This window comes from Chenopodium quinoa, unplaced genomic scaffold, assembly GCF_001683475.1.
Source record: "Chenopodium quinoa cultivar QQ74 unplaced genomic scaffold, ASM168347v1, whole genome shotgun sequence".
Classification (NCBI taxonomy): Eukaryota; Viridiplantae; Streptophyta; class Magnoliopsida; order Caryophyllales; family Amaranthaceae; genus Chenopodium; species Chenopodium quinoa.
This window is the reverse complement of record NW_018742329.1, coordinates 4,208,284-4,219,468: the sequence shown is the minus strand read 5'-3', so window position 1 is coordinate 4,219,468 and position 11,185 is coordinate 4,208,284. Positions and strand designations below refer to the sequence as shown.

At 39.0% G+C, this 11,185-nt stretch overlaps 2 protein-coding genes across 2 annotated transcripts; both read left to right on the top strand.

Annotated features, from left to right (window-relative positions):
- The first annotated feature begins 252 nt into the window (after positions 1-252).
- Positions 253-2,342, top strand: LOC110690568 (40S ribosomal protein S9-2). The gene is made up of 3 exons (XM_021867431.1): positions 253-409; positions 993-1,374; positions 1,929-2,342. The coding sequence occupies exons 1-3, from the start codon at positions 382-384 to the stop codon at positions 2,110-2,112; spliced, it is 594 nt and encodes a 197-aa protein (XP_021723123.1). The 5' UTR covers positions 253-381; the 3' UTR covers positions 2,113-2,342.
- Positions 2,343-9,687: 7,345 nt separating this feature from the next.
- Positions 9,688-10,891, top strand: LOC110691609 (uncharacterized mitochondrial protein AtMg00810-like). The gene is made up of 2 exons (XM_021868567.1): positions 9,688-10,300; positions 10,386-10,891. Exons 1-2 carry the CDS (start codon positions 9,688-9,690, stop codon positions 10,889-10,891), a joined length of 1,119 nt encoding a protein of 372 aa, XP_021724259.1.
- The last annotated feature ends 294 nt before the right edge of the window (positions 10,892-11,185 follow it).

Here is an 11,185-nt window from a genome sequence, read left to right as displayed (position 1 = left end):
AATTAGATCCTTGTTCCTAGAACTAGACCCAAACCTACCTAAACTGATTTCGAATCTCAACCCACCAGATACAAACATATTTCGGTTCCGATTCTGAACCCGAACCGGGTACCCATAATTTTTGCTCCCACAAATCACAACCTGAGAGTCCACTCGATTTAGAACCAGCAGAAATATGATATGGACCTCCTAATTCCATAAACCCAACAAAAACAGCCCAATAATAACTAGGGTTTTTGTTGAGAGACCACACGTATATATTCTTAGGTCACAAACCCTTCTCCTCTTCTCACTTCCGTTTTCTCTCTCCTCCATTTCTGCATTTGGCGACTCCGCTCGTTTCTTCACCACTTACCTTCTGCTCGCCGCCGGTGAGCCGCCATGGTCCACGTCGTCTACTACCGCAACTGTAATTTCTCCTCTCTACCTCTTTTCCCTTTTTTTCAATTTTTCTTTTTGTTTGTTTTTTTCCATTTTATCTGATTTTTTCGATCAATTTGGTTTGCATTCTCTCTGTTTATGTCGGATTAGTTAATTTGAACATTAGAAATCATCTGGGTTTTTTTTGTCTGATTTGCTTTTTTTCCATTTTATTTGATTAATTTCGTTCTTTTTGTTGTGCATTATCAACGTTTTCTAGGATTAGTTAATTTTAAGAATAGAAATCAAGTGGGAAATTTTTAATTGATTGTTTGATGAACTGGGTTTGTGATTTTGGGTTTGGAATCGTTGTTTTGCACAAAGCTTGTGCATTTTACTTAATATGGAAATATAGGGTTTATCATGTTAGAGTAATGATCTGTTTTTGTATGTCAAATACTGCAAATGGTAGCTTTCTGTTTGGTTTGTTCTGTTAATTAGAGTAGAAACAGTAGTGGGTTTTATTAAATTATCAGAATTCGTGCTAAATCTGAGATTGTAGGGAGAATTTTAGTATGTTTGGTTAAATTGGATGATTTTAGTGATGATGTTGTGAATTGGATGGTGTATAGATGGGAAGACATTTAAGAAGCCACGTCGTCCTTATGAGAAGGAGCGATTGGATGCTGAGTTGAAGCTCGTAGGAGAATATGGGCTTCGTAACAAGAGAGAGCTCTGGAGGGTTCAATATGTTTTGAGCCGTATCCGTAATGCCGCAAGGCATCTTCTTACTCTGGATGAGAAGAACCCTCGCCGTATCTTTGAGGGAGAAGCTCTTTTGAGGAGGATGAACAGGTACGGGCTATTGGATGAAGGACAGAACAAGCTCGATTACGTGTTGGCTCTTACAGTTGAGAACTTCTTGGAGAGACGTCTTCAGACCCTCGTCTTCAAGTCTGGTATGGCCAAGTCTATTCACCATGCTAGGGTGCTCATCAGGCAGAGGCATATTAGGTATCTTTTTTTAACCCCTTGTTTACGTTTCAAATGCAATTAGTTTTTTCTTTCTGATGTGCATTGCTTGATGTTTTCAATTGCTCAATATTGATGATGTTCAGTGGTGGTTGGTAATCAAATTGGTTACATACTCTTTTAACATCGATGACTATATCAATCATTTTATACTAGATTTTCACATCAGGACTTACAATGTTTTAGATTGTTTCTGAGCCCAACCAATTGTGGACTGATTCTTGTCTTAGTCAACATCTAGCTGATCTAAGGTGTCTTAACTTGCTGTCGATTCTTGGGTTATTCAGCCCATTTTGTGGATTAAGTCTCCGAGTGCCTTTAATTTGATGAATAACCAATCACATTGTCGCCTCTATCATTGATATTTTTTTTTCTTCGGTTTATCTTGTGGAAGTGGATCCCTACCTTGTAGCATTAGTGATGTTTGATTATATATTTTGAATAATCTGTCATATGTAGTCTGTCATTTTAGCAATGAGATTGTTATCTGGGAAGATAAATTTGTTTTCTCATCTGCTTGTTATCTTTGATTTCAGGGTTGGGAGACAAGTGGTGAATGTTCCCTCTTTCATGGTGAGGGTTGACTCTCAGAAGCACATTGACTTCTCTCTCACTAGTCCCTTCGGAGGAGGCCGTCCAGGTAGAGTGAAGCGAAAGAACCAGAAGGCAGCAGCAAAGAAGGCTGCTGGTGGTGACGGTGACGAGGAAGATGAAGAGTGAGCTATACCCGGTTCTTTGTAGTTTGTAGGCTTGAGATCCTTTAATAGCACCTCTAAATATGGCTCTTTCCCCCAGGAGATCCACCAATTTTCATGTTGCAATTGACTGATTTTGTTCCTTTACAACTTAAAATATTTGGAGTGCATGTTTTTGTTATGTGTTAAAACTATTAGAACATGACAATATGTTTATTGTGTTCTATGGATCCAATAGATCAGTTTTGCTCTTAATACCTGGCTTATTTTTCTTCTGCATACCACAACTATACTGCTTGCCCCATCCCTTAACAAATCATTTAAGCTGTTTTGATGCAAGCTAATGTGTAGTAAAAAATGACGGGTTTATGATTTACTCTTGACTTGTGATTCTGATGGTTGAATCCTGTAATCAGATAAAAAAATGACGGCATTTGGATAATTTTTGTGTTTGAACTCAAATCAAATAATTGCACATCAATAGTACCATCTGTTCTATCTGCTCTTGAGCCACAGAAGAGTAATAAAGTGTATAGCTTTCCATGCCTGTTGCCTTTTCTTTGATATGGCAAATATGTTTAGAATTTCTACTCTAGCAGTGGAGTCTGTAATCACTTTAATTCTTTCATAATCTTGCTCCTTGGTCCAAATTGTTGCTTGAAAGTATGCTGTAGCTTCAGCTGTATTGCAGTTCCTGCTATGTCTCCCTTATGCAGCAAAAAATCTGCGAAGATTGTAAAATGCCACCTAGGCCATAGCTGCAATACCACGTTCTGGCCTTGAGTGATCCATCCGTATGTCCTGTTACTTTCGACTGCTATCTTGTTCTCGAAAGGCTAGACTACTATCTTGTTTTCGAAAGAGGCATGCATAGAATTGGATTCACTGTTAATGACACTTCGCAATGATGGGAGTTTTTTCTTCTTGCTGGTTGCATAAGCCACTGTGCCTTCCACCTATATGTTTTTGATTGGAGGCGCTTTTGACAATGCTAAACCCTTATAACATAATCTCCACACAAAAAGTTTTCATGTTTGTTTATACATTCTCATGTTCCATAGGAATTTCCAGAATTTGTTGTCATTAGGTCCCAGCCTTATATATCAACCATTTGTAATGCCGTAACCTCTTACCTGTTAGTGTAGCATAGCATCTTTTAACTGTGAACTCTCCTGATTCCAGAATTTGTGTGTCTGGTATTAAAAATAAACATTTCTCAGATTCGGAGGTTACATCTTAAAAATTATGTTTGATGCGTATTCTTCGAACTTTTGGCATAATTGTTTGCCTTAACTGAAAAATCTCACTGTGATGCCCTCTGTAAACTAACTTCAACCTTGAGTTTAGGACATACCCCCATTGACCATTGACAAACTTATCTGATATTTTCCTTGCCAGGTTTCGTTGTAGAACCTCTTTCCCTTTGATTATGCCTCTCCCTCACCCTGAACATCTCGTCATAGGCGGATTCCTCGTGATCAGATACTTGTAGTTAAGCATTTTTGCCACCAGAACTTGGGGATTTGATTTAATTCTGTTAGGTTGTTTGCAGAGTAAAAATCATTGAAAGCTTGTATATTTCATTATTTCGTCGTAGTTTAAACCTCCCATGTCATTTGGCAACAGTGGTATCTTTTGTTTCACCCCCATGGGTTCCCTACTCTCTTCTGCAAGACAGCAAACCTTATGCCCTCCAAATCTGTATTAATCAAAATGGTTTCTGGTTGTTTGAAGACTGCAAGTACGTGAGGTTTCAATCTAACTAAAGTCGAATTGAGGAGTGTTAGTTTACATGCCATGAGAGGATTTGATTGAGTATATCCACGATGAAATTGAAGTTTTGCAATTAAAACATTGATAATACATTGAGATTGGTATTCGTTTTTCATTGTAGTAGTGAGTGGCGATTAAAACATTGATGATAATAGATTTCAGATTAGTAATCGTTTAATAGATAAACTGTTCAGATCCTTTTAGATTAGATAGAAGTAGGTTGAGATTCATGCGAACTAACAAAAGATTGTTCTTCCAAGGAGTTAAAGTGGGATATGCATCAACTAGGAATGTGGAACATACCTACCTTGCTTTGGCACCAAATTTGTTTATACAAGCAACGAAAACTTGTGTGGACAAATACTCTACAAAGGAAACAAGATAATCTGATGAAAGGGGGTTATCTTTCTTCTCTGTCCTGCACCTTATATTTCCCTTTAGTTTGTTTTCTTCTGTTATTTTGTTTTTTCTTTGACTGGTTGAGACAACCAGCTGTCCTTTTTCCATGTATTAGGGTAATCCATCTAGGGATTGGTGTGCTGATGTATATAAAGAGAATAATTGTAATGTACGCAATTATGAATTTAGAATGAGAATGAAATGGAAAAAGACTGAAACTTTCCCTGCTCTATTTCTCTGCTGTTCTCAACATCCTTCATATTAAATCTATTTTTCTCTTCATGGTATCAGAGCCAAATTACTGATTTTGGCAAAGATTTCTTGCATTCTTTCCAGTTTTCCCTTAAAGTCTCGGTCTTTTTGCTTCTTCCCTTCTTTCCTTCTCAAAGCTTTAAGCTTTTAGCTTTTATTCCTCAAGATGTCGAAGATCTCTCTTGCGGATATGCAGAATCCTCTGTATCTGCATCCTAGTGATGGTCATAACTCGGTATCTGTTGATAAGTTGACTGGAGCTGCAAACTACAGAGAGTGGAGAAGATCTATGGAGATAGTACTAGCCTCTAAGAGAAAGTTAGGATTTGTAACTGGATTGGTGAAGAAGGATGCTGAAGATGAAGTGAAAGCAGATCAGTGGGATACCTGCAACAATATGGTGATTGCTTGGTTGATGTCATGCATGAGTGACTCTATCAAAAGGTCTGTGTTGTTCTTGAACACTGCTAGAGATGTGTGGAAGAACCTGGAGATCAGATTTTCTCAGACCAATGGAGCTAGAAAATACAAGTTGTGCAGAGATGTCTATGACCTGAAACAGAATGGTCGAAGTCTAAGTGACTATTATACTGAGATGAGTTCTCTCTGGGAGGAGATTGAAGGGTTGAACTTACTGCCACCAATAACTGAGATGAACAGTGAGGTGAATGTTTTCATAAGTGCCCTCAATCAGCAGAAAGATGAACATAATCTCTTTCAGTTTCTCAATGGTCTGGATGAAGACTATACTGCATTGAGAAGTCAAATTTTTATGCAATCCCCTCTGCCAACTGTAGAACTTGCTTGTGCCCAACTGCAGCAAGAAGAATCTCAACGTGAAACCCTAAAGGGAGGAGGAAAACCAGACCCTGAACCACTGACGAGGGTTAAATCGGTTGCTACAATCTAACTCTCAATCAAACAATACTTATACGAACACCCTATAACCAAGTACAATGGAAAATAAAGGTTCGGTCCACGAGGAACGAGAGTAATTGCAAATCAATCTTAAACCTAAGCTAGTTCGAAATCAATGGAAAATGGTGTTCTAAAATACTAATAATAAGATGGGATAAACCAGATAAACTAAGACACTAGGGAAGACGGGAATTCACCAAACCATCGGTAACTACGCAACAAGGAATCACAGAGACAAACGGGACATGCAAAGACTATATGTCTGATCAATATCATGAGGTAGGAAGACAACGGGCAATATTAAGCTTGGATTTCTCATGCACTTAACATTACTCGATACATAATCAAACCACATTCAGCAATGAAATACTCAATTCACAATCTCTTGTTCAAATCAAGGATATCATGCAATCAAATTCAAGATTCTAGGTTAGCTACTCCTATTATAATGAATTAACATGCAATCGCATATAATCAATTTAATCACAATCCGTTTATCAAAATCAATCCTCAATTACATAGGTTACCTAGGCCGGGTTTCATCCCGAAACCCTAGCTAGGAGACTACTCACACATATTCATAATCAAAGCAATAATGAATTCCAAAAGCATAATAGATATAAACATGAATTCTGATTAAGGAATAATAAAGCTTGATTAATAAACAAGAATGAATAATACCAATTGTATTGATGCGAATCAATGGAAAAGTTCAGAACTTTGATATCCGTCGTCAATGAATAATACAAAGAATCTTCACAAATCTTGCTTCAAATCAATCCAAGAAAACTAAAATCGCTAGAATAATCTCTAAGAAAACTAATGAATCACTAATACTAAGAACGTTCTCCAATAACTCTCTACAAAGGCTCTCAAAAACTATCTCTAAAACTGTCTCTCTAAAAACGCCCCTTAAAGTCGGGCTATATATATGTGTTTTAAATCGGAAAGTAAATCGCAGGCTTCCCTTCGTAAATCAGCACGGCCGTGCTAGAAGTGGCACGGCCGTGCAAGCATGGCAGTAGTTGATCCGCAATATCTTCAATTTTGGCACGGCCGTGCTGAATTTGGCACGGCCGTGCTAATGCCTGGCACGGCCGTGCTGAATCTGGCACTGGCACGGGCATGGAAATTGGCTTGGCACGGCCGTGCTAATGCCTGGCACGGCCGTGCTAAAAGTGGCACGGCCGTGCAGCATAGGCAGGAAGGTTGCAGGCACTTTGGTCTTCTTAAAACAGTCACAACTTCTTATCCAGACCTTCGTTTGAGGCGTGCAATATATCGTTGGAAAGCTCTTCAAGTCTACTTTCCAATGCAATTAGAATCACTCCGTTATCATTTGTATATCGAAAGTTATGAGCAAAATAGTGAACAGGTGTCATATTTGTGAACTGTTCTGCCTTGCCTGCTACTTAACTTGCCTTTCAAGGCCTTGAAAACCGCAGCAAAGCCTTAGCTTGGTGGACTAGGATCGATAATAGCCTGATTACGCACCAATGGTTTGGGACTCGACATAAATTGGTCAACTATACCTGTTAACACACCAAAAACAGACCAAAACCCGTGAAGCACGTAATATGAAGGAAACGAGTGTAACAAGGCAATAAACGACCAAAATGGGCCTAAATACATCCAAAATCACCCATTTATATGCCTTAAAGCGCGCTCTAATGTGTGCTTGTCAACCACCTACTGCTATGTATGGGAAAGGAGGAAATAAGGTAGGTTGTTCAGTGTGTGGTAACAAATCTCACACTGCTGAACAATGCTGGAAGGTGATAGGATATCCTTCATGGCATCCTCAGTACAAAAAACAACAGAAGCAGAAAGGAAAGGAAGGTAACACAGGACCAAAATGGAACAAAAGAAAACCATTCAATGGTTAGAAAACTGCAACTAATGCTCAGACTCAGGAAGAGAGTGTATCTATCTCAGCACAGCAGTTGGAGCAGTTGATAAAACTGGTGCCATCAAGCTCTAAGACAGGCAAGACAAGCTATGACACTAAAGAAGAGATAGAGTCTGGATTTGCAGGTATGATTACTTGTAATAATGCCTCTAGTAGTATGAATGAATGGATATTGGACTCAGGGGCAAGTGATCATATGATTTCTAATGATAAATTGCTTGATGAATCTATACATGTGAAAGGGAACACAAAAATTAATTTGCCAAATGGTGGGACTGCAAAAATAACTCACATAGGCAATGTTCTGTTAAAAAATGGCCTGCATTTTAAAAATGTGATGTGTGTACCTGAATTTAAGCACAATCTCTTGTCAATACATAAACTGGTGAGAGATGAAAAGTGTATTGTTAAATTCCAACCTGAATTGTGTGTTATTCAAGACTCTGTCACTCTTAAAACTAGGGCACTTGGGAGAGCTAGCCGTGGACTTTCTATCTGATGAATGATGATCTTGATCTTGCAAATAAGAAGAAGAATGCAGAGGTGAAAAGAAATAATAGCTCAAAGACATTGAAGACTGAAAGAAGAACTGGTGATTCTGTAAAAAGGAAGTTTGTTGAATGTAATGTAGCTAGTGTAGATCAGTGTACTTTGTGGCATAACAGGCTGGGGCATGCTCCATTTGAGAAACTTGTTAAAATTGGGTGTGTTTCAGGAAAATGTAAGAACAACTCTGTTTGCTTTATCTGTCCAATGGCTAGATTTACTAAACTTCCTTATCCTGTGAGTGATGCTTGTGCCAAATCTGTGTTTGAATTGATACATATTGATATCTGGGGGCCATATAGGGTAGCTGCTCGAGGAAATTATAAATATTTTCTCACTATTGTCGATGATTACTCTAGAGCCACTTGGGTTCAACTACTAAAATTAAAATCAGAAGCTTACAGTGCTGTCAGGAAATTTATATTATTTGCAAAAAATCAATTCAATGCAACTGTAAAAATTATCAGGTCTGATAATGCGTTAGAATTTGATGATACTAAGTGCAAAGAATACTTTGGAAATCTGGGCATTATACATCAAAAATCTTGTGTTGACAGACCACAGCAGAACGGGAGAGTTGAAAGAAAGCATAGAAATGTGCTTGAAATGGCTAGGGCTTTAAGATTTCAAGCAGGTTTAGCCCTGAGGTACTGGGGTGATTGTGTGTTAACAACAACCTATATCATAAATAGGTTACCTAATTCAGTGCGAGGAAATAAAACTCCATATGAATTGATTTTTGGAGAGAAACCAAATTATGCATGTATGAAAGCATTTGGTTGTCTTGCTGTTGCTTATAACCTAAATCTGATTGGTGACAAATTTAAGCCCAGAGGTGTACCATGTGTTTTCTTGGGATATCCGCAAGATACCAAGGGCTATAAGGTGATGAATTTGCTGAATATGCAATGCTTTGTGTCTAGGGATGTGAAATTCTACGAACATATTTTCCCATTTAACAAAGTCAATAGCACAGGCAGTTACAACACACCCTTGCCAATCTCAGTGCATGAGTTGAGTCATGATGGTGGTCGTGAGAGTGGTCAATTGGCACCTGATATGGATCAAATATCGGTTGATGATGAGGAAACTGGAAATGATCCAGTTGTGAATCATGAGACAGAAGATCCTGATCCCCAACAGTGTGAAGAGATCATCACTGAAACAATTCCAGACACTCCAGATGAACCTGCATACACTTCAGAGTCTAATCACGATGCTCAGCAAACTGCTCCTGAAACTCATTTGAGAAGATCAACCAGGCCACATAGATCACCAAAGTGGCTGATGGGATATGATCGCAGAGTGGGTGTGAAAAGAAGCAAAACACAGAGAGGTGAAACTGAAGTGAATGCTGCCCAGTGGTGAACTTTGCAATGACACTAGTGAAACCTGAATTTGCTGCTTATTTTAGTCAAGCTGAGAAGACTCAAGACCCTCTGCATTTTAAAGAAGCAGTTAAAAATGAAAAATGGGTGGCTGCCATGAATGAGGAACCGCAAGCACTGGAAAGTAATGACACATGGGAGATGGCTGAGTTACCAAGTGGAAAAAAGGCCATAGGGTGCAAATGGTTGTATAAAACAAAGTACAACCCAGATGGAAGTGTTGAAAGAAATAAAGCTAGACTTGTGATATTGGGTTGCAGACAGAGATATGGAATAGACTACGAGGAAATGTTTGCTCCAGCTGCCAAGATGACAACTGTAAGATCACTTCTAGTTGTAGCTGCTATGGAGAATTGGGAAGTATGCCAAATGGATGTCAAGCCTTCTACATGGAGATCTCATTGAAGATGTGTACATGACTCTCCCAGCAGGCTACACAAGATGGAATAGTAGGATTCATGTAAACAGCACTGTGAAGCACCAGAATACAAACAAGAAGCAACTAGTGTGCAAATTAAAAAAATCCCTGTATGGCTTGAAGCAGGCACCCAGGCAATGGTTCTCTAAGCTATCCACAACCTTAAAAGACTGCGGATTTAGTCAATCCAAAACATATTACTCTCTATTTACTCGAAGTGAGGGGGAGAGTCTGGTGACTGTCTTAGTCTATGTCGATGACCTTTTGATAGCAGGGAATGATCATACAGCAATACAACAGGTTAAAGCCTTCCTTTCATCTACCTTTCACATGAAAGACATGGGAGCTCTTAGGTATTTTCTGGGCATAGAAGCAGACAGTACAGAACAAGGTATTTTTCTGTCTCAAAAGAAGTATGCCCGTGACTTGATAAAGGAATATGGTATGCATAAGTCTAAGGCTGTTAGAGTACCTATGGAAGCTCACACAAAATTGACACCAGAGCTGGGGGATCCTTTATCAGAACCAACTGAGTACCAAAGATTGGTTGGGAAACTCATATACTTGACCATTACCAGACAAGACATAGCCTATGCTGTTCACATTTTAAGTCAGTTCATGCACAAACCGACTACAAGTCACATGCAAGCTGCAAAAAAGGGTTCTGAGATACATCAATTATGCTCCTGGACAAGGAGTCTTATTAGCTTCTAAATCAGCTGCTCTCCTCACAGCTTACACTGACAGCGACTGGGCAGGGTGTCCTATGTCAAGAAGATCGACAACTAGGTTCTGTGTCCTACTAGGCTCCTCACCGATCTCATGGAAATCCAAGAAGCAGACAACAATTGCTAAATCCTCTGCTGAAGCAGAGTATAGAGCCATGGCTCTTACATCTTGTGAAGTGACTTGGCTCACTCAATTGTTGAAAGACTTGGGGTTGAAGAATCTCGGTCCTGCAATTTTGAAATGTGACAACAAGGCAGCTTTATCCATAGCAGCCAATCCAGTCCATCACGAAAGGACTAAACATATTGAAGTTGATTGCCACTTCATTAGAGACAAAATCAATGAAGGTTGCATCAAAACTCAATACACCCCTTCAGGAGAACAATTGGCTGACATATTCACCAAGCCTCTCACCATTTCTCAACAACATCTCTTATTTCCCAAGCTTGGCGTTCGATTCTCTCACACCTAGCTTGAGGGGGAGTGATGAAAGGGGGTTATCTTTCTTCTCTGTCCTGCACCTTATATTTCCCTTTAGTTTGTTTTCTTCTGTTATTTTGTTTTTTCTTTGACTGGTTGAGACAGCCAGCTGTCCTTTTTCCATGTATTAGGGTAATTCATCTAGGGATTGGTGTGCTGATGTATATAAAGAGAATAATTGTAATGTACGCAGTTATGAATTTAGAATGAGAATGAAATGGAAAAAGACTGAAACTTTCCCTGCTCTATTTCTCTGCTGTTCTAAACATCCTTCATATTAAATCTA